General features: G+C 33.9%; 1 protein-coding gene across 6 annotated transcripts in view; it reads right to left on the bottom strand.

Annotated features, from left to right (window-relative positions):
• LOC150110317 (BTB/POZ domain-containing protein 7) overlaps positions 1 to 27682 on the bottom strand; it is a 390589-nt gene that overhangs the window by 146437 nt on the left and 216470 nt on the right. For 4 of the 6 annotated variants that reach the window (XM_090398870.1, XM_090398896.1, XM_090398861.1 and 1 more), the window contains one exon: positions 22780 to 23159. In XM_090398870.1, coding sequence (XP_090254996.1) covers positions 22780 to 23159 — 380 coding nt within the window. The remainder of the gene's footprint in view (positions 1 to 22779; positions 23160 to 27682) is intronic. The other 2 variants (XM_090398905.1, XM_090398888.1) reach the window with 1 other exon arrangement.

Consider the following 27682-nt stretch of genomic DNA (forward strand, 5'->3'; position numbering starts at 1 on the left):
CACATACCCCTTGCCTCACCAATAATTCTCCCGCATTGCTCTACCCCCACTGTTCCCACCCCCCATCCTTTCAATCATACTGCCTTCCCTAAACAGCAGATAAATATAGATCGGCAAATGTCATGGATGTCACTGAATAAGAAGACAGCCAACAAAATCCTAAAAAAAAAGAAATGTCTGAATTTTCCCTTTTATATTCTTCATATATATCTATGTAAAACTTTAGTAATGCCCTAAAACTGAGTAAAAAGCCAATGACATTATAAAAAGGGACACTCCTCCAAAAAAAAAAAAAATGGCTAAATAGCCATAAAATTAATATCTACTTAGAGGAGTAACACGGGAATTTTCCAAGAAATAAAACCTATATTGTTGTTTAAAAGTTATTACTTCAACATAATAGCTATCTCCATAATTTTACAACAACGAGAGCTTATCACCATGTAACAACAATGAAGGACAAAGCCTATGGATCTTTCACTTAACAGATTCAAACATTGAGATGTTCCATGGCAAAATGTGGCATATGGCCTTAAGTGAACATGTTAAACAGGTTGGCCACATCAAAATTTGGTAACTGTAGGTCTGACAAAAAAAAATTGTATACTGCAAACCAATATTTACTTTTATATAATATAGTATTCCCCCTAATGGTGTCTCCACCTTGTCGTGGGGGGGGAGACTTGACACTGACCCTGAGAGCAATGTCGGCAGTTGTTGCTATGATACCAGTAGGGCCTCCCAAGCCAGACTGGTCAAAGATGAAGGTCCAAACTAAGAGAGACTCCCTGATCCTTTAAGTTGGGGGGGTTGAGCATGAAGTTGAAACTTCAACTTCATCTTGTAAAAACCTTACTTGTTAGGAACCAAGAACCAAATAAGCTTCAATATTGGATTGTAAAAATGGAACTTGACCTGTAGCTTGGAATAAAGAATTACAATTTGGAACGTGGAATGTCAGAAGCTGCCATAGAGCAAGTGCACTGCAAAATCTAAGTGATGAATTCAAGAAATATAAAATGGATATAGTGGCAATTCAGGAAATTACATGGATTGATAGTGGTGAATATATAAATTATGAGATTATATTTGTTATTATATGATGGAAATATCACAGGAAGACATGAACTAGGAACAGGATTTATGATACAAAGAAGGCTATGGGACTCACTCATAAGTTTTGAGGCCATCAATGAAAGATTCACTAAAATAAGATTGCTAACAAAAAAGTTCAAAATAACCTTAATGCACATGCACCACAGAGGAAACTGATTCAAGATAACAAGGATGAATTCTATGATACTCTGAAAGGAATAATTGATGAAAAACCAAATAATTACATAATTATACTTTCAGGACACCTTAATGCAAAAATAGGAAGAGAAGAAATCCATTGACAAACAATAGGAAATAATAGCCTACATGAAACTTCAAATGAAAATGGTAATAATATTTTTTTTTTTAATTTTTAATCTTTAATTTGTAAAAATTAAAGGTTAATAAATTTAGCAATATCCAATAACCTTGTAATAAGTAGTACAACATTTATGAGGAAAGACATCCATAAGCAAACATTGACTAACCAAATTGAAAATATTTTAATAGAAAGAAGATTTCAAAGCAGCATTCAAACTGTTAGAAGTTATAGAAGTGTTGACTGTGATTCAGATCATTATTTAGTGCAGGATCAGTAGTGAAAATAAAACTATTTCAATAAAAATAAAGAACATCCTAAACTCAATATTGATAATCTGAAAAACAATAACATAAGATTAAATTACTTTAATGAAATAAAAGCAGAGCTTAACAACATAAAGAAACTGAAAATATTGATACTCTATGGAATGGAAGTGTTGTATAAACAGAGCATCTGAAAAAGTTTTAGGATTCCAAAATATTTCATACTATAATAAATGGTTTAACAATACATGCAAAGAAGCAAAAGAAATGAAAAAAGAAGTTAAGCTTAAATGGCTTCAGAACTAACAGAATAACGATAACTAACAAAATTATAGATTTGCTAGTAGTGAATCAAACAAAATCATTAGGCAAGAAAAAAGATGCTATTTAAATGAATTAACTGATAAAATTGAAAAAGCGAATACATATAAAATGCAAGGAACTTTTTTTTCAAGGTATAAATAAACTAAAGACAGGCTATCAATCAAGAACTGCAATAATTGATGATAATAAAGGACAATAATAAGTTTAGTTTAATCCTTTATCCAAGTGTAAGCAAACAAAGTTTGTGCCTGAAAATATCTTCAGGACTAGGTAAAGTGGTACATCCCTTGGCAACTCGTAGCAAAGGTAGACCAAGCTCTCATCACTCCTTGTCTCAGTATCCCCCATAATGCAAAGCACACTCCTTGCGGACATGTATACTGCTATGCATTAAGGGAAGGGCCACTACCCAGACTGGTTTCGACCTCCATTGAGGTCTCGTCAGTGGGAGGCAGACCCAGAGTGGTGATACTAAGGCAGAAGCAGTGGAGAGGTCATATTTACCTATACGAGTTGCTAACCTGTGTACCACCTTATTATTAAATTACTCTGGATTTAGAGAAAGATGTTGGAGGTTTATTTTGCACTTGAAAATATCTTCAGGACTAGTTAAGGTGGTACATCCCTTGGCAACTCATAGCAAAGGTGGACCAAGCTCTCATCACTCCTTGTCTCAGTATTTCCCATAATGCAAAGCACATCTCTTTGCTGACATGTATACTGCTATGCATAAGGAAAGGGCCACTACCCAGACTGGTTTTCCCTTGTTTAAGTGCGGGGATACCTCTTCCAAAAACTCGTAAAATCCTCCGGATCACCCAATAATGAGCGGCCTCAACATAGCTTTGGAAAAAGTAATACTAGAAACAACTAAAAGTACTATATCATGCTCTGCATCATTCCTGGAGTATACAGAGGAGAAAGTGCAGATGATATAACTGAAACTTTTATACACCTTAAAACCTCTTCCGAAAAACTAGGTCTTAATATTGACCAAAACAAAACAGAATATCTAGAGATAAAGATCTCAATAAGCCATCAACTATTCCGTTTGCTGCATGACATTGAAAAACTCAATACAATTTAAATATCTAGGCTCTATAATAACTAAAGATAATAAGATCCAAACAGAAATAAAGATGAGAATCCGAGCAGGTAATAAATCATATTTTTCACTTCAGCACCTCCTCTCATCTAGAAATCTCTCATATGAATCAAAATAAATATCTACAGAATGCTAATTGGACCATTGCTAATATGAACCTGACCACCATTAGAATGCTAATGGTGGTCAGGTTCATAGACCTGACATGAATTTTATACAGTGAAAATGAAAACTATAATTTTTAATAATACTGTTTTTAAAAATGTGCCACTGATGATTACTAAAAAAAATAAACAGCTATATTAATTCCATTAATGAAGCCAAGTTACTTGGTCATGCATACAGGCCAAGTAACTTGCAATTAATTGACTAAGGAAGATAAAGAGAACACAATCTTTGGGTAACCAAATAATGAACAAGTTAATTGCATTAATCCTTGAGGAATGAACAAGTGTTTGGTATGCACAGATGTACTGACATTAGTTTCTACAAGAATACAAACTAGGTATCACTTGCAATATACATAGTGTGTGCGTGTAAAATAAAATTATTAAAAAAAAAATCAGCATATTTGCATTCTAAAGATTTCTAGGAAGAAACCTCCAGATACCCAGAAAGCAATGTAAGAACAGATTAAGGATTTTAATTGAATTCTCAAACCTCATATTCATAAGGCAAGACTAGGATTTCTGAATCTCAGTTATTTTCTCTTCCTGAGACTATACAATGTCGCTCATTAAAATACATTTTTTTAAGTATATTTGTTATTTATTATATTTTTATAAACTGCATCAGTTTATAAAAATTTTTATAAATGACATGATTTAGGCAGAGTAAATTTTCAAAGAACTTTCACATCCAAATTTCAGACTCACCCAAGCCCATCTGTCGTTATAGCCATAATGCCCCCCCCCCCCCCTCAAAATTATTTCAAAATCTTGCATTCAAGAGTCCATAATATTTTGAATATCACATGACAAACATTTTTCTGAGTATTCAAATTAATCCTAAGTTAAAAATGTTTGAGTCATCTGAATGAATAACAATACTGGTCCCACTCATCTAAAGTAAGACTAAAACAATGATCTGATTCTATTAATTTTTTAATGTTTGACTCTTTTTTTTTTTTTTTTTTTATGTTCACAAAAGTTCAAAGACAACTTAATGGTATCTGATTGGTTCTTTAATACTGCTTTGAAACTGATTTGCATATAAAAGAACTAGTGACTGTTGTTTGAATTGAGATTCCATCTTCAGCAGCCAATCTAGAAACAATCTCACTTAACTTCCTTGTTTTACAAAAATTTTAATTGATTGATCAGCCTTCAATTCTTTTTGAGCAACTTGAAAGTTCTGTATTTCCTTCAACACTTCTTTTTAATATGTGATTCTTGCATATATTCTAAATGCCTCATCAGTCTACAAGTGTTCAATCCCTTACATGAAATTTATTTTGGACAATAATTGCACTCAGTCACTTTCTCATTTTTACATTTCTTAAATGTGTTTCTGAAATTCAGATTGATTTATTTTCATTTTGAAACTAAAGTAAAAATATTAAAATTACAAAATTAATAAAAATAAATCATACTTTTTATCTTATCAAATGTGATCCAAATTTAAAAGTAAAAATAACTTCAGAAATGGCATGAAAGTTCACTGGCTTCTGGTAGTGATCTTTTGTTTTTATTTAACTAATGACCCACCTGATAAGAGGGATAACTAACTGTGAACAAACTAACTTGGAGTGGCTAAGAATAATAAAAATATTTATGTGTGGTTGTTTCATTGCACTTGATTTAGAGTAATAAATAATTTTAATGGAATATGTATACTAGAACAATAAAACAATAACTTTCAGAGTTTAAGTATGCAACAAAAATTTAATAAGATATTATTCAAAAATTCCAATATATTTCATTCAATGTTACATGAACACTGTAAGGGATGGAAGGAGAGAGAGAGAGAGAGAGACCATTAAGTACATTCAAAACATGAATTACGACTTATAAATCATGCGTAAATCAGGCTCATGTCTCAGTCGCAGCTGAAGTATATGATATTACACTATTAGAGTTCAAAGGAACAACTGTAGAAAGTTGTGTAGATAAAAAATAATTGAAAATAATTATTAATTGAAAAAAAAATCAACAACAAAAAAACACTTATCAACAATTAATTATGATTACTTCACAAAACTTGGATACTGGTATGCAGTCTGATCAGGCTAACATTCCACATGTTTCAAGGAAAAGACAATCGAATTTGAAATGAGGAAGTTTTGGCTGGTTCCAAAGAACTCTGTGCCCAGTGTCAACAGTGTGGAGTAGCAAGGCCAGACTTGTCAGAGTCTAAAAATGTAATAGTCTTGATGTCCTTGAATTGTAATCAAGGTAGAACAGCAAGTTCAAATTCGATTGTCTTTTCCATGAAACGTGACAAAATTTTCCCAACTTAAACTGATCAAACTGTGTGCCAATATCTCAGCTTTGGGAAGTGATCACTATTTAACTGTTCATAAGTTTTTCTGTTTTTTTTTTTAATTAATAATTATATTATTTTTTACCTACACAACTTACAATTGTTCCTTTGAACTCAGTGTAATAACATATCCTTCAGCTGAGATCAAAACATGAGCTAATATAAGTATAATTTTTGACTCATTATTGTGATTAATATTTTGCTTGTAGTTAATGGTCTGTCTCTCTGATGATGTTATGTAATGTTGGATGAAATATATTGTAGTTTTTGAATAACTTTATAATTTTTGTTACATGTGCAAGTCATGACAGTTATTTTAATATCGATTCACAGCAATATTAATTAGGGTGCTTAAGGGTCAAAGCTCTATAACTGAGAGGAGACCTCCATATAGGAATGCAGAGAACTGATGAAGGTTTCTGACTTAATGTCTAATCCTCACCTTCTCATAGTGCACCCTGTTAGGTATCTACCTGGATACTGAATGAACAAAGATGGGCTGGCAATTTGGGATTTAGCAGCCAACCATACTGTATTCATATTGGCTTAACCTACAATATAAAATGATATTATACAACATGACAGAATTTCATGCCAGCTGAGGCGTCGCCCAGTTAAACAAGGGCCCACAGTTTTCACCAGGGAAAACAGAAAAAGCTACTGGAACAAATCCTGAAACACATCCCAAATCAATATCACCATATCTCTTTGTAGACATGCATTAAGAGAGGGGGCCACTACCCAGACCGGTTTCAACCATTATTGAGGTCTCGTCAGTGGGGAGCCAGACCCAGATGTGGTGATACTAGGGCAGAAGCAATGGAGAGGTCATATTTACTTCTACGAGTTGCCAAAAGGTGTACCACCTTATTAATTTACTCTGGATTTAGAGAAAGATGTTGGAAGTTTATTTTCCACTTGGTAGACTATAATAAATTTAGTTTAATCCGTTACCCAAGTGTAGGCAAGCAAAGTTTGCGCCTGAAGTATCTTCAGGACTGAGGCAACTCGTAGTAAAGGTGGACCAAGCGCTCATCACTCCTTGTAGTGGGTAGCCACTACCCAGTCTGGGTAGTGGCCCTTCTCTTAATGCATAGCTTTATACATGTCTGCAAGGAGATGTGCTTTGCATTATGGGAAATACTGAGAGCTTGGTCCACCTTTACTACTAGTTGCCTCAGTCCTGAAGATACTTCAGGCACAAACTTTGTTTGCCTACACTTGGGTAAAGGATTAAACTAAATTTATTATAGTCTAACCAAGTGGAAAATAAACTTCCAACAATCAACATCACCAGAGTTCAAGATTGGTACTATCAACATAAGAAGCCTGAATGGCAAAGAAATGGAACTAGCCGAGGAACTGGATAAGTACTAGATCGACATAATAACTTCTATTTCTTGGTCAGATGTTTTTCTGGAGCCTCCATAGCTCAGTCAGTATGGATGAAGCCCTTTGGTCGGAAAGACCTGGGTTCGATTCCTGTCAGTGACGCGAGGAATGGTCAGTGTCGAGAATCTGGTCTCTTTTGACGAAAGGTGAGTTAGCCAGTCTCATACAGAGATAGGGGGGTTTTTTTCACCTGGAAACTCGGGTTTTTCATCTCCCAGAACAGGCAAACTGGCCCCATGAACACACATGGATTACAGTGATGAATATGTCCCAGCCATATACTGGTCCTGAGCCTGGATAAAATTGGGGGATTGGGGAAAGCAATGGTGAACTACCCTGTAACAATCTCACCAGGAATACTTTGTGAGCAATGCCTACAAAGTCACCTATGGTCAGAAACAACTGAAAGGGAAGATCCGATCTTTCTGAGCAATAAATACAAAATGTTATATTCAGGCAATGACAATCAAGGAAAAGAAGGAGAAGCCATAGTATTCAACACTAAATAAGAGACTAATCTCCTTGAATGGCAGATAGAGTAGAGTAATAAATCAAGTAGTGATGTGGGCAAATATCACACTGGAAAACTGGAAAATGAAACTTATTTGTGCCTATGGTCCCATAGAAGGTTCTATTCAGGTAGAAATGGAGGAATTTTTTGAGGCTTTAGAGAAAGCAACTGACACAATGAAAAGTTGGCCCTTGTTGAGGATCTAAATAGCAGAGTAGAAAATGATTGTCAGACATACAAAAATATTTTGGGAAAATTTGGAGAAAAGAGCAAAGCTAATAATAATGGCAAATACCCATTGGATTTCTGCTCAGGACATGGACTGATTATTATTATGTGACACCTCCAGGGAGTCCAAAGACTCATCGAGGGAGAATGTGCCAACAGCATAACGATTGATCTCCTTCCAACTACTAACCACGCTTAAAATTGTTTAACTTTTTGCGTGAGCCATTAGTAGCAGAGGCTCTACCAATTGACCAACCTTTGATTATTACTCACATAATGTTGTCGTTCTCTGAGTAATTCAGGTATAGGCTTTTTTTATGTCCTGTTCTGCAGATGAAGTTGATCTTTCCACCTTAATCTTTCATCCGTGGTCTCGTCTTCCTGTAAGTTTATATTTATATGATAATTTGGGGATCCTATTGTTATTTGGTGTAGCCAATTTTGCTGATATTCTTCTATTTCTTGTATGATGTTTTTTTGTATCTAATCGTTCTCTTATTTCTGTGTTTTTCTTTTTATCTAACCTAGTGTGTCACTGGAGAGGTCTTAGAAACTTCATCTGTGCTGCTTCTAGTCTTTGTTTCTAGAATCCAGGTTTCACTTCCAAATTTGAGAGATGGTTTAGAGATCATGTTATGTAATCTTAATTGAGTTTCTTTAGTCATTTGTTTTCCAAAATTTCTTTTAATTATGCCATTCATTCTATTGTAAATTTGTAGTCTTGCTTCCGATTGTGAATCAGTATTGTACTGCGAGATTATATTTCCCAAGTATATGAATTCTATAACTTGTTCTATTATTTTATTGTTAAGCATAATTTTACTTTTTGAATGATGTTTCTACACAATGCTGTAGCTTTTGTTTTAGAGATTTTCATTTTAAAGTTTTTTTCTATTTCATTTAGATGGTTAGTTGCAATTTGGAGTTTATCTTCTGAATTTGAAATTAGTACTTGATCATCTTCATATCATTTGTTAGTTTAACTCCATCTTTGACAGCTGTTTTCCATTCTTTTAGGATTCTGTTTATATAAATGTTGAATAGGATTGGGGATAAGCCACAACCCCTTGTCTTACTCCTTTATTTATAGTTATAGGTTCTGATAATGTTCCATCTGCAAATTTCATGCAAATTTTTGTTTCTCTGTATAGACTTTTTATTGCATTAATTAATTGAGGTATTTTATCATCTTGTAATATTTTCCAGAGTAGATTTCTGTTCAAGTTATCATATGCCTTTTTTGTAGTCAATAAATAGAAGTGGACAGATTAAATTCGTTTCTTTTTTCTATGATCTGCTGCATTGTGAAAGAGGCATCTGTGCATCCTCTCCCTCTTCTAAAACCACACTGTTCTTCTTCTAAATAATTTCCTATATATTTAATTAGTCTGTTCTTTAAAATGTTTGCATATAGTTTAGATGCTATTATTAAGAGCGTAATGCCTCTGTAATTTCCACATTTGTCCTTGGGACCTTTTTTTTTTTGTGAATTTTTATTACTGCTCCAGTTTTCCATTCTTTTGGGATCTTTTGATATTTCCAGATATTATTGAAGAGTTTAAGCAGGTTTCCTTTTGAGCTATTGTCTGCATATTTAAAGAGTTCAACACATATTCCATCCAGGCCTGGGCTTTTTCTATTTCTTGAGTTTTTAAATTCTTTTTCTGATTCTTCCATTGCTATTTCTTCTGTACTTTCCTGTATTGATATCTTCAATTTTGTGAGTTTTGTCATTGTTTTGTATTTCTTGTTTTTCATTCCACAATGTTTTATAGTGTTCTATCCAACCAAATTTGGAAATAATATTATTTCTTAATTGGTAATTTTCTGCTGTTTATAGTTGCCTGAAAATTTTAAAACCTATTCTTTGTGGTCCACTGATATCCTGCTATAATGATTTAACAAATTTACTCCAATCTCCTCTGCGTATACTTCTGGAAAGCTTTCTGACTTCAGCCCATAGTTTCTTATATTCGATATAGTCAGCAGTGTGTTTTTACTCTCACACACAATATTCAGACATAAAAAATGTGCACAAATTCACATGGAGAAAAGAGGCAAGGAATAAGAAAAGTCTCATTGACTATGTTATTGTTGATAGAGATGTTTTCTCACTAGTACAGGACACTAGAGTGTACAGATGATTTGAAATTGGAAATGATCACATTTAGTCTTGAGTAGGATAAAATTGAAGTTCATATTGAAAAGAAGAACATGTAAGAAAGTTTTAAAGTGAATAAAAGTTGAGCAGCTCTCAGATGTGAACTGTAGACTAAATCACACAAACATTATTCAACATTATTCAAGAAAAAATGAAAGAGTTTGAGAACAGGTACCAAACCTTGGAGATTCAGTGGAAAGCCCTGAAGAAAACATTGTTTTTGATTCAGTCAGATAGATATGTGGCGAGGTCTGCAGACAGTAAATTCAAAACTCCATGGTGGACACAGGAAGTTAAAGAGGCTGTGAAGGAAAAGAAGAAAGCATATCAAAAGTTCCTGGTAAATAAGTCATCTTGTGCTCTTAGAGAATACAGACACAAATGTAAGAAAGCTAAACACTGTGTAAAACCAGTTAAACGAAGTCATGGGAAGACTTTGATAAGGACATAGAAAATAAATATCAACAAGGTGGCAAGATATTCTGGAAGCTGTTGAAAGAGCTCAGAAATGGAGGAAAGAGTAAAAGGAATTAGAGATGATAAAGGTGACATGAAAACTGGAGAAAAAGACATCCTTGATGGATGGGGGTAATTACTTTCAAAAATTGCTAAATGAAACAATCAAAAGCCTGAAATGTGGAAAGGTAGGTGAAGTAGATGACATTCGACCAGAAATGCTCAAATATGGAAATACAAAAGTCTTATAGTAGCTGCACTGCATAGTTCAGAAGGCCTGGATAGAGGGACGAATTATAGATGATTGGACTAGCCTGGCTGGCCGAGTGGTTAGCATATCCGCTCTCCAGCCAAAAGGCTGTGGGTCCGAATCCTGCCGTGGGCATGGATGTTTGTGATTGTCTGTAGAAATACTAGTGGTGGTGGTCGTTGTTGTAGTTGCAGTCAGTTGGTGGATTGAGTGGTGGAGACAGAGCTGTAGAGCAGGTGCCCTCCATCGATGAGTCTTTCGACTCCCTGGAGGTGTGAAATAATAATAATAAAGGTGACATAGTATCCATATATAAAAAGGGAAATAAAACTGAATGTGAGAATTACAGAGGAAATTTCCCTACTGAGTGATCGTGGTAAGATTTATGCAAGTATACTTGAAAAACGATTGAAAAGGATTGTGGAAATGAAGCTTAATGAAGAACAAGCTGGATCAGGCCAAACAGAGGCTGCCTGGATCAGATTTTCACTTGATAACAAATAGTTGAGAAATCATCGGAATATGACAAAGATCTGTATTTAAGCTTTGTAGATCTGGAAAAGGCATATGACAAGGTGACAAGAGAAAAGCTATTCAAAATGCTACGGTTGTATGGTGTCAATGGAATATTATATCAAGCAATACTTAATTTTCATTTGAGTTGTAAATCTGCAGTTAGAATTGAAGTACAGGAAGATAGTTTAATGTTAAATCTTGTGTCAGACAAGGATGTACATTCTCCCCTCTGTTATTCATTATCTATATGGGTCACATTATGAAGGAAAGTGGTATTGCACCTGATATCAAAATTGGAGATGTTAATCTCAACTCTTTAGATTCCCTGACTAAATTGAATAACTGTTGTAATAGATACGGTATGAAGAGCTCAATAAGACAATAAAAATAGGCAGAATCATTGAAAATATAAACTGCATTGTGAATGAAGAACCTAAAGAACAAGTAAAACACTTCAGCTACTTAGGCACGATTTTTAGTGAAGATGGTAAATTAAATAAGGAAATAGAAACAGAATCAACAAAGCTGGTATGGTGGGAAGTCAATTGAATAAATTGATATGGAATAAGAGAGAAATTAGTCAGAACAGAGAGAAATTAGTCAGAACACTAAATTAGCTGTATACAAGACAGTGTTCAAACCAGTTTTAACTTATGGATCTGAGAGCTGGATCAGAAGTAAAACACTTGACCAAAGACTAGAGACCGCAGATATGAGAGTCCTGAGAAAGATTAGAGGCGTGAACAGATGGCATCAATGGCAATATCACATTAAAAATGAGGATACTAGATAAGAACTTGACATTGTCAGCATCTAGGAATGTGTTAGAAGAGCTAATCTCAGATGGTATGGTCACTTAAACAGAATGGGAGAGAAAAGATTAGCAAAACAAGTGTTCTCTGCCAGGTTGGCAGGAAAAAGACCAAGATATAGGTAGATTGATACAGTAAAAATTGCATTAGAATATAAGATCTGATAATGTTGGCGTCTTGACAGGTAACAGATTGATTTGGAGGAAAATTGTAGTTAGGAAGTTAGTAATGATGTAAGTTTTTCATGTAGTACTATCATATCCTGTATACTCCTTCAGGGTACATGTCAGGAATTTGATGATGTAATATTAATTATATAATGATATTGCTAACAGATAAGCTTAGGTGTTGCTGGTTATTCATGACTTATTTTTCACGGTATTAACAACACCACAAACACTTTTATCAACAAGGATGTTTTATTAACGCTAATATTTCGCTGATTTTCAACTCAGCATCATCAGAGCACAACACACATGTAAACGCGACAGTGAGTGAGTGAAACAATATAATTGTTTCCCCCTCTCCCCCCCGTTAGCAAATTTTTACATGGAACACTTTGAAAACAAAGTACTTACCACAGCTACATACAAGCCACCAGTATGGTTGCGCTATGTAGATGATGTGTTTGCCATCTGGCCCCATGGACAAGACACTTTGGATGCTTTTGTCACCTACCTAAACAGCCAACACCCTAAAATTCACTTCACAGTAGAAAAAGAATCAAATAACTGTTTACCATTTCTTGACACATTAGTCACCCGCCTTTCAGATGGATCACTATCTTTTTCTATTTACAGGAAGCCTACACACACAGGAAGATACTTACATAAACAATCACATCATCATCCAGTCCAACAGTATGGCATTTTAAAAACACTTACACACAGAGCCAGAGCCATTTGTTCTAACGATACAGCTCTGACCACTGAACTCCAGTACCTGCGCCATACGTTCTTAGCCAACGGCTACAATCCCCACAAAATAGAAAAAATACTACATAGGCCCATTACTCTGCCCCCCCCTAATACACAAGAATACAACATGACCATTTCTATTCCCTATATCAGAGGTACATCAGAAAAGATAGCCAAAGTATTGTTGAAACATGGCCTTCGCACCACCTTCAAGCCTCATGTCAAGCTGGCAACTCTGATCCGCTCACCAAAGGATAAACTTCACCCTTTAGCACACCCAGGAGTGTATGAAGTTCCATGTGACTGTGACTTGGCCTATTATGGGCAAACAGGAAGATCAGTGAACATCCGCCTGGAAGAACATGAAAGATACATTCGCTACTATTATTATGGCAAGTCGGGACTGGCAGACCACGCTTTGGACACTCCTTCACACAGGATTAGATGGAGGAAAACGAATGTGCTATTTAGGAGTCGTTATAGATCTGAAAGACTATTTTTTGAGTCAGCAATGGCTTTGAAGAATTCTCCCAACCTTAACAAATATGGTTACATTAATTTGCCAAAAATTTGGGAGACGGTTATCCTAAGAAAAACTCCTGGATAACTGCTGCCTGTTTTTTTTTTTTTTTTTTTCGTTAGAGGGCGCCAAAAATAGGACTTTAGATCTTTTGTCTTTCTGCAATTATATTGTTTCACTCGCTCACTGTCGCGTTACATGTGTGTTGTGCTCTGATGATGCTGAGTTGAAAATCAGCGAAATATTAGCGTTAATAAAACATCCTTGTTGATAAAAGTGTTTGTGGTGTTGTTAATACCGTGAAAAATAAGTCATGAATAATGTTATTGCTGTATTACATTTAAATCGTTTGTATAAAATTTTAATCATTGTCTCTAGTCTGTACAATACAATACAAATTTTACTCTACAAATTAAAAATTATAATAAATTTGACCTTTTTCTGTTTTGGATTTGCAAATCTAAATTCATGAAATATCTCGAATCAAGAAAGATTTGAAAATTTACTCAGAATTTTGTCTCAGGAATTCCAGGACAGAAACCTTAGGCAAGGCCCATTATAACTAAACTAACTAGATATGGTTGAGTTTAAGTCAATCCATATATAACTATGTAGTTAATGAACAAATGAGAATAGGCTGACAAGTTGGGGTCTAGACCAACCAGGCTGTTTTCTGAATCATTTTTGCGAGATTAACAATGGTAGCACAAATGGCCTTAATTATACCTCGATTTCTGATAAAGATCCAATACATACATACACACCTGTTGTATCTAATATGTAATCTGTTATATTCACAAAAACCATTTTCTATTAAAGATATTACACAACAGGATTACTACAAAACCACTGGATTTTGTAAATTTTTGCTCAATGTTCTCTCTTTTGGAGGGGAAAAAAATGCACAAGCTGAAACATGCTATTGCAGATTACTTTTGATGCTTTCAGAGCATCCTGAACTGTTATATGAAGGCACTCATTTGTTCTTCAGACTTCCTAATTTGTTTGTTCATTGCTATAACAATCAGCATGAATGAGTAAATGATGTGTTATAATCAAAGAAAAATACTCAAAGTTAGTTGCATTATGAACAGAATATAGCATTAAGTGCATTCGAATCATTTCTTCTAGGTCAAAGCATGAGAAACCTGCAAAATTATCTCTCAATTACTTCATCTGTTCATAAAGAGCAAATTCCACTCACTTGGAACAATGATAATATCTTCTGGTTTTACCACAAACTATGCAAGCAAAAGATATGTTGAATTAAAATATCAAAACTCAAATGTAACTCACTGCTTCTTTATAGTCAGCTGATGCATAAGACAACTATGATAATGTGGTTACATTTAGTACAGTTAACTCTCACTACAGCAAATGTCATTATAAAAAATTCAATCACTATAATGAACTGCTGATAATTCCTAAACAAAGAACAAAGGCAAAAGTCATACTAAAAGAAATTCACTATGGCAATACTATCTACCATAACAAATGCTAGATAGTATGCCATAGCATTCCTGTGGCCCCATAGGTTTGTTGTAGGGAGAGTCAGCTGTATATATGGAATGCCAATTTTGATCAAATTTGAGTGTGCATTTTGAAAATACCAGCAAATTCAAAATTTTTAGAAAGTTCCTTGTTATATTATGATATCCTGTTAACTATGTGGTTTTAATCTTATTATTTCCAATATTTACGCAATAAAAAACTGTCTACTCTAAAATGCAATAAGCAACTGGCAGGAAGACAACAGGAGAGTGGATCTGCTCAAGAGGCTTGTTTAACAAACTAGAAGAAATCTGGAATATCTTGAGTGTTACCAAATCTATCCAGAGGAAAGGTCCAAAGGTGATTGACAAGAAAGAAAGAAAGAACATCTGTGTGGAATTCAATATTGATGCAAGGCATCCAAGTAGAGCAGAAGATAGGCCAGATATAGTTAGTTCTTTTGTCGGTTTTTTTTTTGTTTGTTTTTTTTTTTGTTTGCATCTGACCCACAAAAAGTTGTAGATGTATTGCACATACAGATTACGGATGGAACTTTTTCAAGCCTCAAATAAGGAATAGTGATCACACGTTGGACAACAAAAATCATGTACCGCCTGAAGGCATTTACAAACATCAATAACATGGGATTTTAATCCATGATCTATTGGTTGGAAGCTGGATATTCAATCTCCTCAGCAAATCAGTCTGGTAATGGTTTACCTCAGAAAATAGAGAAGTAAATAGCAATCAAATTAGAGACATAGAATAACCAAAAAACTAAGAAGATAACTAATCAGAGAAAACTAATAATGACGCATTGACTGTAATGTATCACAGTAGCTTAGGTATCCAGTGAGAACAGATTTCAGGAAATGAGGATGAACAGCTATATTATGCTCCGAATCTTTTATTACTTTTTATTATCGTCTTTCAAATGAGTTTTTGTATTAATCAAAAAACTGTAGGTCATATCTTACCTACAGTTCAGCGGCTTCTGATATAAGCACATGCTAACTTTAAATAAAGCAACTTAATTTTTGTTTTATTTAATAAAACTTTATATATTAAATTATCCATTAATATGGTAATGTAATTATATTATGTATATGCCATACTTGATTCAATTTTTGTGCATTTATAGATGAACTGTTAAAGATAAAAAAAAAATAATAATAAAGTAATTCTATCTTATTGATAATATAAGCAGGATATTTACTTTACAAATGATACCAATAAATAATGAAAAAAAAAAGTTTACTTTTAATGTCGAAGTATCAGCTTAAAAGTAATTGCTACACTGTTAAAATACAAGAAATTTCAATTTAACTTAAGCTAAATTAAAGTACTTAAAAAAAAAAAATATATATATATATATATATATATATATATATATATATTCCTGTCAACTCTCCAGATTTAGGTAGGCCACTCCCGATTTTTGACTCATTTTCCCATTCAGTACAGTGAGAAGATGGGTACACTCAGTACACTCTCCTTCTCCCAACTTACTGATATTTGCTGATTTTTTTTCTTTTTTCTATGCATCTAAACTGTTGCCTACCCTGATATATTTTAGTCTCAACAGTGAGATTATATACATTTTTTTTTTTAATGTTTCACAGGACAGCATACAAATGTGGTTTTAGAGATTATTCACAAGATTTGATAAACAGTAACAATTAACACCAAGTTCACCATGAGCATCCACTATATTCTGGTTACTATCTATTATCAAAATACTAGCAAAGTTTTTAAAACAATGAACAAAATCACAGTTTTGTGTATTTGACTTATATGAATACTTTTTTTTTTAATGTAAATTTATCCAAACATTAAGTAGAACTAACAACCATAAAATTAACAAACCACTACTTTATTTTTTTGCAAAATAAATGAATTTAACAGAAAACAAAATAAAGTTTGAAATAATATTTCATATTTGCACATACAAAAATAATTACAAGGGGATCCCCCCAACAATAACCAGAATTTTTTTTTTTTAATTTTTTATTACAGTTTATAATACTATATTCTGGTCTCCTTCAAAGTACTTTCCATGTGAGTCAATGCACCTGTCCCAATGTTTTTTCCACTGCAAGAAACAGTCCTGGAACGTTTCAACTGGAATACTGTTTTTTTTTCTTTTACTTCGTCACACATCAATGAATCGATGTACTTTCATGGTTTTCTTTATCCATGGGAATAAAAAAAAAAAAAAGTCACAGAGAGAGAGAGAGAGATTGGGCAAGTAGAGAACAACAATCATGTTGATTTTAATCAAGAACTGTTGGACAAAACAAGGCCATCATAACTGTAGCATCAAGACTAATCTCCGGTCACAACTTTTGAAAGAAAGTTCTGATCATTAAGAACTTGTTCCCTCAAATTGCGGCAAACATTCACACAATTTTTTTTTAATCCTCTGTGAGCAAACAAGGCACAAATTTAGCAGACACACATTTCATTTGCAAATCTTCTGTTAAAATTCACTGGCATAAACTCCATGACAAATCTGTCACTTCAGAAACTTGCTCAATGATATTTCAGTGATCTTCATTGATTGCCTGGCAAACCTTTGATATTTTCATCATTTCTGCTTGTGAAGGTCAGATCGTGGTTGGCCTTCAACTGACATGTCCCCATTTTTGAAATGGGAAAATCACTCAGACTTGCATTTTACCAAAAGCATCACCCTTAAAGGCTTGCTGAAGCATAACAATAGTTTCAGCTGCAGTTTTAACTAAAAGAAAACAAAATTTCATGCACGCTCTCTGTTCCTTGTGGTCAGCTATCACAAAATCACCAAACTTGCTTGTAAGCAATAACAAAAAAGCAGCCAGAACAACGAACCAGTTCACACAGGATGATGCTACTTGCCAGACTGTTGAGGAAAACTGCACTCATGATGCTCAGCAGCAGCATCTGTAACTATAAAATGTGCTCGCGACATGTTCAGATTCCAGTTATTTTTGGGTACCCCTCGTGTAAAAGAAAACAGCATAGAAATGGTATTTTCTGAGTGAAACATTCACAAGGCCAAAAGATAACCTTATAAATTCAGAAGTCTGCTTTAGCCATTAGAAAAACAGTGAAGAAAAAAGAAAAAATTCTACAAATCAACACTATTAATACTTCATTTTCTATAATTTGATGTCACAGTACAAAAGAGCTAAATCAATTTTCACTGTACTTGTCCTCCTATCATACTAAAATCTCCCTTTATTCTTCAACATCTATCACAATCCTCTCTCAAATCATAATTTCTCCTCCCCTTCCCCCACACACTAAATGCTCATTCTACAATCAACATTAAAGCACAGGTCCTCTTCAAAAACCCAGAGTTTTCAATGAAAAGGAAGAACCCTACCAACATTATTTTGTCTTTAAAAAAAAATTACCCTGATAACCTAAAATTTACTCAGGCTTTCTAACCAATCACAGCAAAATAGAGTATATCATGAAATATTCTGTACATGAAGTGCATAGTAACCTTATTGAATTTTTAGTCGTGTGTGTGTGTGTGTATGTATACAGCAGGCCTGCACAACATACGGCCCACAGGCCGCATGCAGCCCGCAATGCTATTTATTTTGGTCCGTCTGCCTGATTGAAATTATTTAATCATACAAGAGAATATGAAATTAGATGATTTTTTCCTAGTGTTGAATTAAATTTTTACCAGCACTCTACATGTTTACGTTCATGTGATTAAAGTCACAATCATGTTTCTTTCAACTCAACAATAAATTGCATTTGGAGTTATTCCCACTGTCGTATTTAATAACAAATTATTACAATCGCTTCAAGGTTTTGTTAGCACTAGTGTTGCTGCAGAGAAATTAAAAGTTATGTCTCCACGATAACGACTTGATGTCTACGAACGAGAATGAATCATATTACATTAATTGCAATATTTGTAATTAATATTGTCAATCTCGAAACAATGAGCTTAAGTAAAAAGCGTAAAATAGATTCGAAACATCGAGCATTTAACCCTGAGTGGACAAACAAAATATTTTTTTTTACGTTGTTTAAGGACAAATAGTGTACATTGTTAGCCGGGAATCTATCGCTGTGCCGAAAGATTACAATCTGAGACGTCATTTCGAATCGAAACATCCTAACCTTGGCAAGTTGGATGCAAGTGAAAAGCATATAAAAGTAGCAAAGCTACTGAAAGTCCTTAGCGGTGAGCAACAAGCCTTTAAAAAAGTGATATCTGCAAATGAAGTTGCCACAAAGGTAAGCTTAAAAATATCACAAGAAATAGTTTGTGCTGGCAAATCATTTACTGAGGGAGAGTTGATAAATAAAGTGTCTGATGATTGCCGTTTCTGAATTGTTTCCTGATAAGAAAAATAATTTTGAAAATATCAGTTCGTCCCGTATGACTGTTCAGTGCAGGTTGGCTGATATTGCCGAGGATCTTAAAGATAACCTGCAAAAATCGGATAGTGAATTTTTCTATTATTCGCTTGCTATGGATGAAAGTACTGGCGTGAAAGATACTGAACAGCTTTTAATATATGTAAGAGGCATTAATAAGAATTTTGAGGTGACAGAGGAGCTTGCTGATTTGTGTTCAATGAAAGGAAAAACAACAGGAAAGGAGATTGCAGAAAATGTAAAGATATGTGTAACCGAAAAACTATCCTTAAATTTCAAGAATTTAGTAGCAGTTTGCACTGATGGTGCCCCATCTATGTGGGGAAAAAATGTTGGTGCTGTAACATTTATTGAACAGTATGCAGGCAAACCATTGACAAACTTTCACTGCCTAATTCATCAGCAGGTGTTATGTTCAAAGGTTTTGCAGTTTGATCATGTGATTAAAGTAGTATTTGCTCTGGTCAACTATATTCGAGCTCTGAGTTTGAAACACAGAATGTTTCAGGCGTTTCTAGAAGAAAATTATGCCGAGTACGGGGATCTACCATACCACGCTGATGTACGTTGGTTGAGCCACGGTAAAGTTTTGTCACGCTTGTCGCTCTAAAAAATGAACTAGTTGAATTTTGGAATCTCAAGAAGATAAGGAAAAATTCCCAGAAATCATGGATGAAGAATGGAATCAAGATTTACTTTTCTTGTGTGACATTTTGGATAACTTGAACGACTTGAACTTACAGCTTCAAGGAAAAAATAAGTTTGTTTTTCAAACTTATAGGAAAATGAAATTAAGCATGTTTGAAAATCAACTTGCTAAGGAGATATATCACATTTCTTAACTTGTCGACAGAATATTCCTTCAGAATATCATTCAATGGTGGGTGAAAAATATAAGAAGGATATATCACTTCTAAGTATAATAAATTTAGTTTAATCCTTTATCCAAGTGTGAGCAAACAAAGTTTGCACCTGAAAGTATCTTCAGGACTGGGGTAAGGTGGTACAACACCAGGACACTCCTTGCAAAGGTGGAGCAAGCTACCAACAATCCTATCTCAGTATCTCCCATAATGCAAAACACATCTCCTTGCAGATATGTCTAATGTTATGCATTAAGGGAAGGGCCACAACCCAGACTAGTTTCGACCTTTATTGAGGTCTCTTCAGTGGGAGCTAGTCTGAGTTACTAGTCTGGGTTGTGGCCCTTCCATTAATGCATAACATTAGACTAGTTTCGACCTATATTATGCCTGAAGGAAGATCTTTTCGTAAAGGAATAAAGTTAATCGATTCACGTTACATTGGATACATTGGGACCAGAACATTTTGGCCCAATTAAGTGAAGTTTTATGTTAATATTTAAAAAGATATAAAAAGATAAAATAATATTTCACTGAGCAACAACTCATTCATTCAAATTAATTATAACAGCAATATATGTACATATTTAAATCTCCCTATTAATATTGCAAATTCTTAGAATTGCCTATTTTCTTTAAAGTCCTTCAATGTAATGTCATTTAAAATCATCATGACCCAACTTCTTAGCTAGCATCTCTGACTTCTTTTTAACACTGGACCACTGATGCACACTCCTCATCCAGTTATAATAAAGAACACTAATTTAGGTGTCCTCAAAATCAGGATCCTTACTCATGCTCCTGTTTTTGGGATGTTCACCATGTTCACCATGGAAATATATCCATTCTTCTTGTGTTTATTTTGCTGCTGTATCAAGTGTGCTTTCATAGATTTTGATACTCTAGTTATCTCTGCCAGAGGATGACTAGTATTGGGTGAATGGCCCTGATGTTGGTCTAGTATGACAATTTTTTCAGCTAGTGACAAATCTTTATGTTGCACCTTGGTAAGAATCCAAAATTTTATGAATTTAAAATTAAAAACAAAATTACTCAAAAAACAGATGACTGAAAAATCTCTACACTTTTCTGATTAGGTGTTGGCTCAGGATGAAAGATGATAAGTACATGACTGATATTAAGTTAAAAACTGTTCCCCCTTAGAAGGTAATACACTATATAAACTGAGTTGATGAGTCATTCACGCATGTCACCTTAAGCACACGCAGAACAATGTTGATGAGTCACAAGCTGTAGTTTGGCAGAGAATGATCTTTGCTCTCATTGTGCTAGTAATCCTTAAACCACTGAGCATTTAAAGAGATAACCTCAGAGGAATAATCTTGAGTGTTGCAGTCTCCTGTCCCAAATAAGCAAAGACAAATTGTTATGCTTACACTTTGATAAAGGATTAAACCAAGAATATAATTTCTTGGAATCTTTAAATTACAGTATAACCAAATGGAAAAAAATGTCAACAATAAGTAATTTGATTTGATTTTGTTCTTTATGATTTGCCCCAAATAGCAGGACTGCCCCAATTAAATGGATTCTATTGTATTTGTAAATGGGGCTATTGGCAAATGACTAGCTTCTAGAAGGAAATGACCACCATGGTAAAATACTACAATACTACTCTCTCTAAACTTACCTCTTCATGGTGACTGGTGGTAGGCATTCACCTCACGCATTCCACCACTATGCGTATTGCAGAAAAAATGAAAGCACTTCTTCATAAATATATACTTTCTACATGAAAGATTTCACAGTAACTGTTTTCTTATGATCTAACTAACATTTCTTTATAGTAATAACCATATCTATAGTATATGAGATGGTGAACTTGGCATGAATTCTCCATGAATTCATTTTTTTAAACAAAAAAAGAATAATGCTGGCAGAATGACAAAAAATTATGCTTCTATTTAGCTCTAAATAAATTATTTCTAATTGATGCCCAGTTGTATTTGCATAGAAAAAATACATAAAAGTAATTCAAATACAAGAAAATGAATTTTGATATGTTTCACTAAAGTCAGTAACAGTGTCGAAGTGGTCTCTGTGTACAGAATTCAGCATGCAGCAAATCGGTTGCTATGTTTTACCAAGAATTTCATAAAGAGACTGTAATTTCAATGTGAACAGTCTTTCTTCATAAAAACAGAAGGATATTAATTAGTAGAGCAGAAAGTGGATCAAAATTCTAGAGTCTTCTTGTCTAAAACAGGAGAGCTGGCAGGTATAGAAGAGGTAAGAATACATATAGAAATGGGAATATATAAGCATATTATTCTTATTGTGCTGATGCATGAGAAAAAAATTTATTAAAGACACTGCAAACTTGAAAAGAATGCTACCAACTCTGTTGAATGATTTACACCACGCATTCGCACATTTCACTAATTTTCAACATTTGCTATTTAGTAATAAAGAATAATTTTGTTAACTATCAGTTAAACTCTTAGAGTTAAAACAATGCACAACCTCATTTGATGATTAATCAGAGATGGAAGGTGCTTCACATAAAGAATACCTTGAGAGAGGTAGATTTATATACAATATATTTCATAATATATTACAAGTATTTTTTTAAACTAATTTAGTATTTTTTACATAAGCCTAAATTACATAAGATATATCTCTTAAAGTAAGAAAAGAAACTGTTTTCACCATTCCTGTTCCGTACATGGGTTCTTACTTGTGAGGCAGAATGGAGAGGATCATCTCTTGAGTTGCCTAATTCCAATGACATATGCCGGGAAGACTTGCTATCTCTTAAATGTCCATAAGAGTGACTAGACTGCTCACTGGCATACAGTGCCTGATGAGCAGGTGTTAATGAAGTTCCTAAAGAAACATCACTGTTTTGTTCTTCAACACACTGATACGTGGCACGATGAAGTATTTCCATAGTCCTGTCCGGAAGCCCAAATTCACGTACAACACGCAACTGTAATTGTTTAGTCACATCACAGTGATTTCTAACAACAGAGTATGCTCTTCTTGCACTCTGAGACTGACGCAATTCCTTTTCTCGTTTCTTCATTGTCTTAAGGGATGCTTCATCTAAACATACAATAAGTTGCACAGTATTTTGAAGTAATAATTTTATATATACAATTTTTATTTATATAGGATATATTGCAAAATAAATCACTATCAAAATTCACATAACACTAGCACTTTTTCAAGCTAAGCAGACATAAAATGTAGCAAGAATATTTTACTTTCATTCATAAATTAATAAAATTTATGAATGAAAAAGTATGCCTACCAAGAAGGAGAACAATCCATGATATAGGAAATGAAAGAAAACACTCTGTTAGATCTGAAATAGGCGACTTCAGAATTTACCTGACATCACCATTCCAGAATCTAACAATTTACATAAAATCACACTTGCATACTTATCTTTTAGCAGTAAAAATGTGTTTTTTTGTTTATAACAACTTCCTATATGATAATTTGTGAATTTTGTGAATTTTAAAACTTTATACCTAAGTGTCTAGCATAAATGTAGGTCAGAAAAAAGGGCAAAATAAGAGAGGAATTGTTAATGAAATAATGTAAGTGAAAGAATGCGAACTATTCAATGATATAGGGCAAAGATCACCCTAAATACTGTAAGATCAGAGAAATACCCACGGGCATTACATCTTAGAAGGCATAATGACGCATACGTTCCCCGATCCATGAAGTCCCGTATGTTAATCGGTGAAGTCACCCGAACAGAAACCAATGGGTGAAATGATGAGAAATTTCAAACTCAGAAAGGTGGCGCTCCAGGAGAAGGTATATAACCTGCGACACGGAAGAAAATGACCCCCGTTTTTTCTTGTTCCTGAGTTTTCTCTCTGAGTGCTCCGAGAGTTCTTCGCAGTTCAGCTCTCATATTTCAGGGCTGACTTATGACAGAGTTCAGTATGACACCGTAGTAGAGTTTCGGCAAGATTAAACCGCAGGCCATAGTGAGAAGTTCACCTACATAAAAAACCTAGGCAGAAGTATAGCGTCCAGCCCAAGCGAGCGCGTGCAACCCACATGGCGTTAAAATCCGAGACAAAGGATGGCAGGAAACCGAAGAAAAAGAATAGATAAGTACCCTCACTTATTCTAGCCCTTTTGAGATTGACTAACATTTAAGAGAGCGAAATTTGTATTAGAAGAAAGAGTGAAAAGTTTAGATCTAAAAAAATGACTGTTTTCTTGAACCGAACTTTAGGAACTTTCAACCAGATAGAGATTCTGTTATGCTTGTTCTGAGAGAGTTTGAAGAATGTGTTAAAGTGCCTTAATGTTAAAAATGAATTGTAATCTAAAATGTAATGTGTATTGAGTTATTGAATTTTGCTAATACTTTGAACTTAGTGTTAAAAATGAATTGTAATCATAAATGTAATATGTATTAAGTTATTGAGACATTGAATTGCTGATACTTTGAAGTAGAATACTAAAATTTATTTAAGACTGAGAGAGTGAATGAAAGGTAGTGATTTAACTTTAGAATTTGATGATCAATTTAACTTGTGTAGCATCACTAATTGAACTTAATAAATGTTTGATTCTTTAATTATATGTGTTTCTGATCATGTTGACCGACTCTGACCCTTCATAAAAATCGAACCTGAGTAAGTGTGAGTGTGCAGGAATACCCCAAGTGAAAGTAAGGGCACAACTGCAAATAAGAGTAAAATTATGCCAGAGAGCCCAAGTTTCTAGGAATTTAATTGTATTGTTAGTAGCATCTGAAATTCTATAATTAACCTAAAGGCAGTGTCTATCTCTAACTTTAAGGCTCAGGCTGGCGCAGTAAAAATATAAATTTGCTTGAGTAATCAGGATAATATACAGAATTCAGGGAACGGGTAATGGCCCTTAAAGGTTAAGCTACGTAAGAAGGAGCATAAAAGAAACGAGACGTAAGGCTAAGCTTATTACTAATGTGGATTGCATAACAATGACGCAATCTATTTAACATAGAGACATACGTGATAGAATTGATATTGCGATTGTAATAAGAAAGATACTAGATACACATAAAATTAAGAAAGAAGGGACGACACGACAATGGCGCAGCCAGTAAGAATCTGATTATATAAGGTCTGAAGAAAGCAAAAGGATAGAGTCACGAAACAATAAATTATTGTATGATAATAAATAAATAAAATAACTAACAATAGAGAAAGCAAAAAGTTTAACAACTCCAACCCAATATCTAATCCAAATTTTTCTGCAGTATTCAGAAAATGGAGAGGCTTTAAATCCATCCCCACAACAAGGCACACATACAGGATAAGTTGGAAGTAAACTCTACAGTGCAGAAGTTATTACAAAGTTGGAGAGACTATTTTTTGGGGTAACAGCAGCAGCAATAGCATGCTCTTCTAACTTCAACAAGTATGGCTGAACTGATTTACTTAAAATTTAGCAGTCATTTTAAGACCAACCCTAACCAAATGAACTAGGACTTTGTTTACTATGTTTTGAATTTTTTCTAGCACTAATTGTTATTACCTGTGACAAGCTGTTTTTTTTTCTCTGAATATCCAGTCAGAAATCAAGCAAAACAGCAATAAACATTGCAATGAATTTTGAGGCATAAGTATAAAACAAGAAAAGTAATAACATGGCTGAATAACTTATTGACTAAATACAAAAAATCAACAGAAATTTCTTATTAAGTAGTATTCCTTTAGAATTATGTCTAACAACCAGTATATTTCTATCAGTGAATGCAAATTTTATATGCATTATGATCTTGAACTAAAAGAAAGAAAAAAAATAGGAAATCTTTTAATCTGAATAAGGCCTTCTTCGTATAGCTCTGCCCAAAATGAGCTTTGGTCTCTTGGATTTGTTCCCTCCAACCCTGTCCATCTAAACTTTACTTTTCCGCTTTGGATATTGTAATATGACACTGCTATCCTTGACTAATGGTGTCTATTCATCTTGTTCTAGGTTTTCTTTTTGGTCGTTTACCAATTATTTTATTATTTAGTGTCTTCTTAAGAACACTCATTTTTCTGTACAGAAAACGTCTTGCCCACTGCAGCTTTTTGAACTTTAGCATATAATCCTTTATGAAATATAACACAGAGATCATTATCATTCACTGTTCCAAATATTTTTCTAAGGATTTTCCTTGAAAAAGCTGAAATCAAATTCTCCACTCTTAATGTAAATATGCATGTTTCACTTCCATAGGAAACAACTGGACAAATTTGATTTAAATATTCACTTTAATCTGAAAAGGCCACTAACATTAAAATCGTTGAGAAAAGTTAGGGCTAATAGTAGTAATGGCAAAAGAATTTTGGTTTTCCACTCTAGACAATGACCAATGCTATAATGACAAATATATAGCATGCATAATACTTATTGATGGCAGAATCTAAATCTCATCTTTGATATAAAACTGACATTTGGAAACTCTCTTCTTCACTTGCAATCAACAAAAACTAAAAAGTGAATCAAGCATTTGACTAATTTTAAGTTTTTCTTGAAGATAAACTTTTCATCACTCACTACAGAAAAATGATACTGAGATTTATTTCATATGATGCAGCAGCAAAGAAGAGCTGAGGAAAAAAATCCATCCATAAGAAACCAGTTAAACCAGATACAAAAACAGACACATTATGTGAATATGATGTAATACTGTGAATTCCAGTTAACTGAGCAACATTGGGAATGGCATAATTTTGTCCAATTAAGTCAATGTCCAAATTACATTGACTTAATTGGAATTGATACAGTGTAGTCTTTGCATGGAGAGTCGTTGGTGAGTGGAAGGTATTGCCTAAGTGTGTTGTGAATGTAGACACATTGAATCAAGTTTAAAGCACGGTTGGATGAGAATTGTGTACAATAGTGTATCTCCCATGATGAGTCTCCGATTCCATGCGGGTCAGATGTTAATAATAATAATTTTCACTACAGGCCATATCTGGCACATCAATAACAATGCTTAAACCCACAGTGAGGAAAACATTATCGAATAGCCTTGTTGCTTATTCTTTGCCACTTATTACCATAAAATTTAACTTTTGCACTGACCTCCTTTGACAACTGTTAAGAACCAGTAATTTTTATTTATTTATTTATTTCAGTTGTAATTCTATGTCTAAGCTAATTCTTAAAAAAAAAAAAAAATTCAAATATCATCCATGCATTTTTGTTTACGTGACTCTTTTCCAATGACAGCTTTCATTTATCAGTTCCTGACATAACTGTTACACAGTCCACTGCTTTCCTTGATCCAAACAGTGTAGCATGTTTATAATGCACAGAACCATCCAGTGCAGATTGAACAAATAGCCCCTTTTCATCATCATTGAAGCTATTTTCATCATCATTATTTCCAAAGGGAGTATGTAGAGTTCTTTAGCCTAACTAACGTTTTGAAGATTTGTCGATAGCTGGGCCTTACCCATAAGGCATCACAGACAGTAATCTGATAGACAGTTGCCATCTCAACAGCCCTTCTTAGCAAGTATATATAATGTTTGAAATAGCGTAAGTTCTATGGTTATTTTTTAGATGTGGTGTCTTGGGTTAAAAATCCAAGTTTCTGGGAGGAAAAATCCTAC

This window comes from Typopeltis vanoorti, chromosome 1, assembly GCF_054136105.1.
Source record: "Typopeltis vanoorti isolate ZY-2024b chromosome 1, IOZ_Tvanoo_1.0, whole genome shotgun sequence".
Lineage (NCBI taxonomy): Eukaryota > Metazoa > Arthropoda > Arachnida > Uropygi > Thelyphonidae > Typopeltis > Typopeltis vanoorti.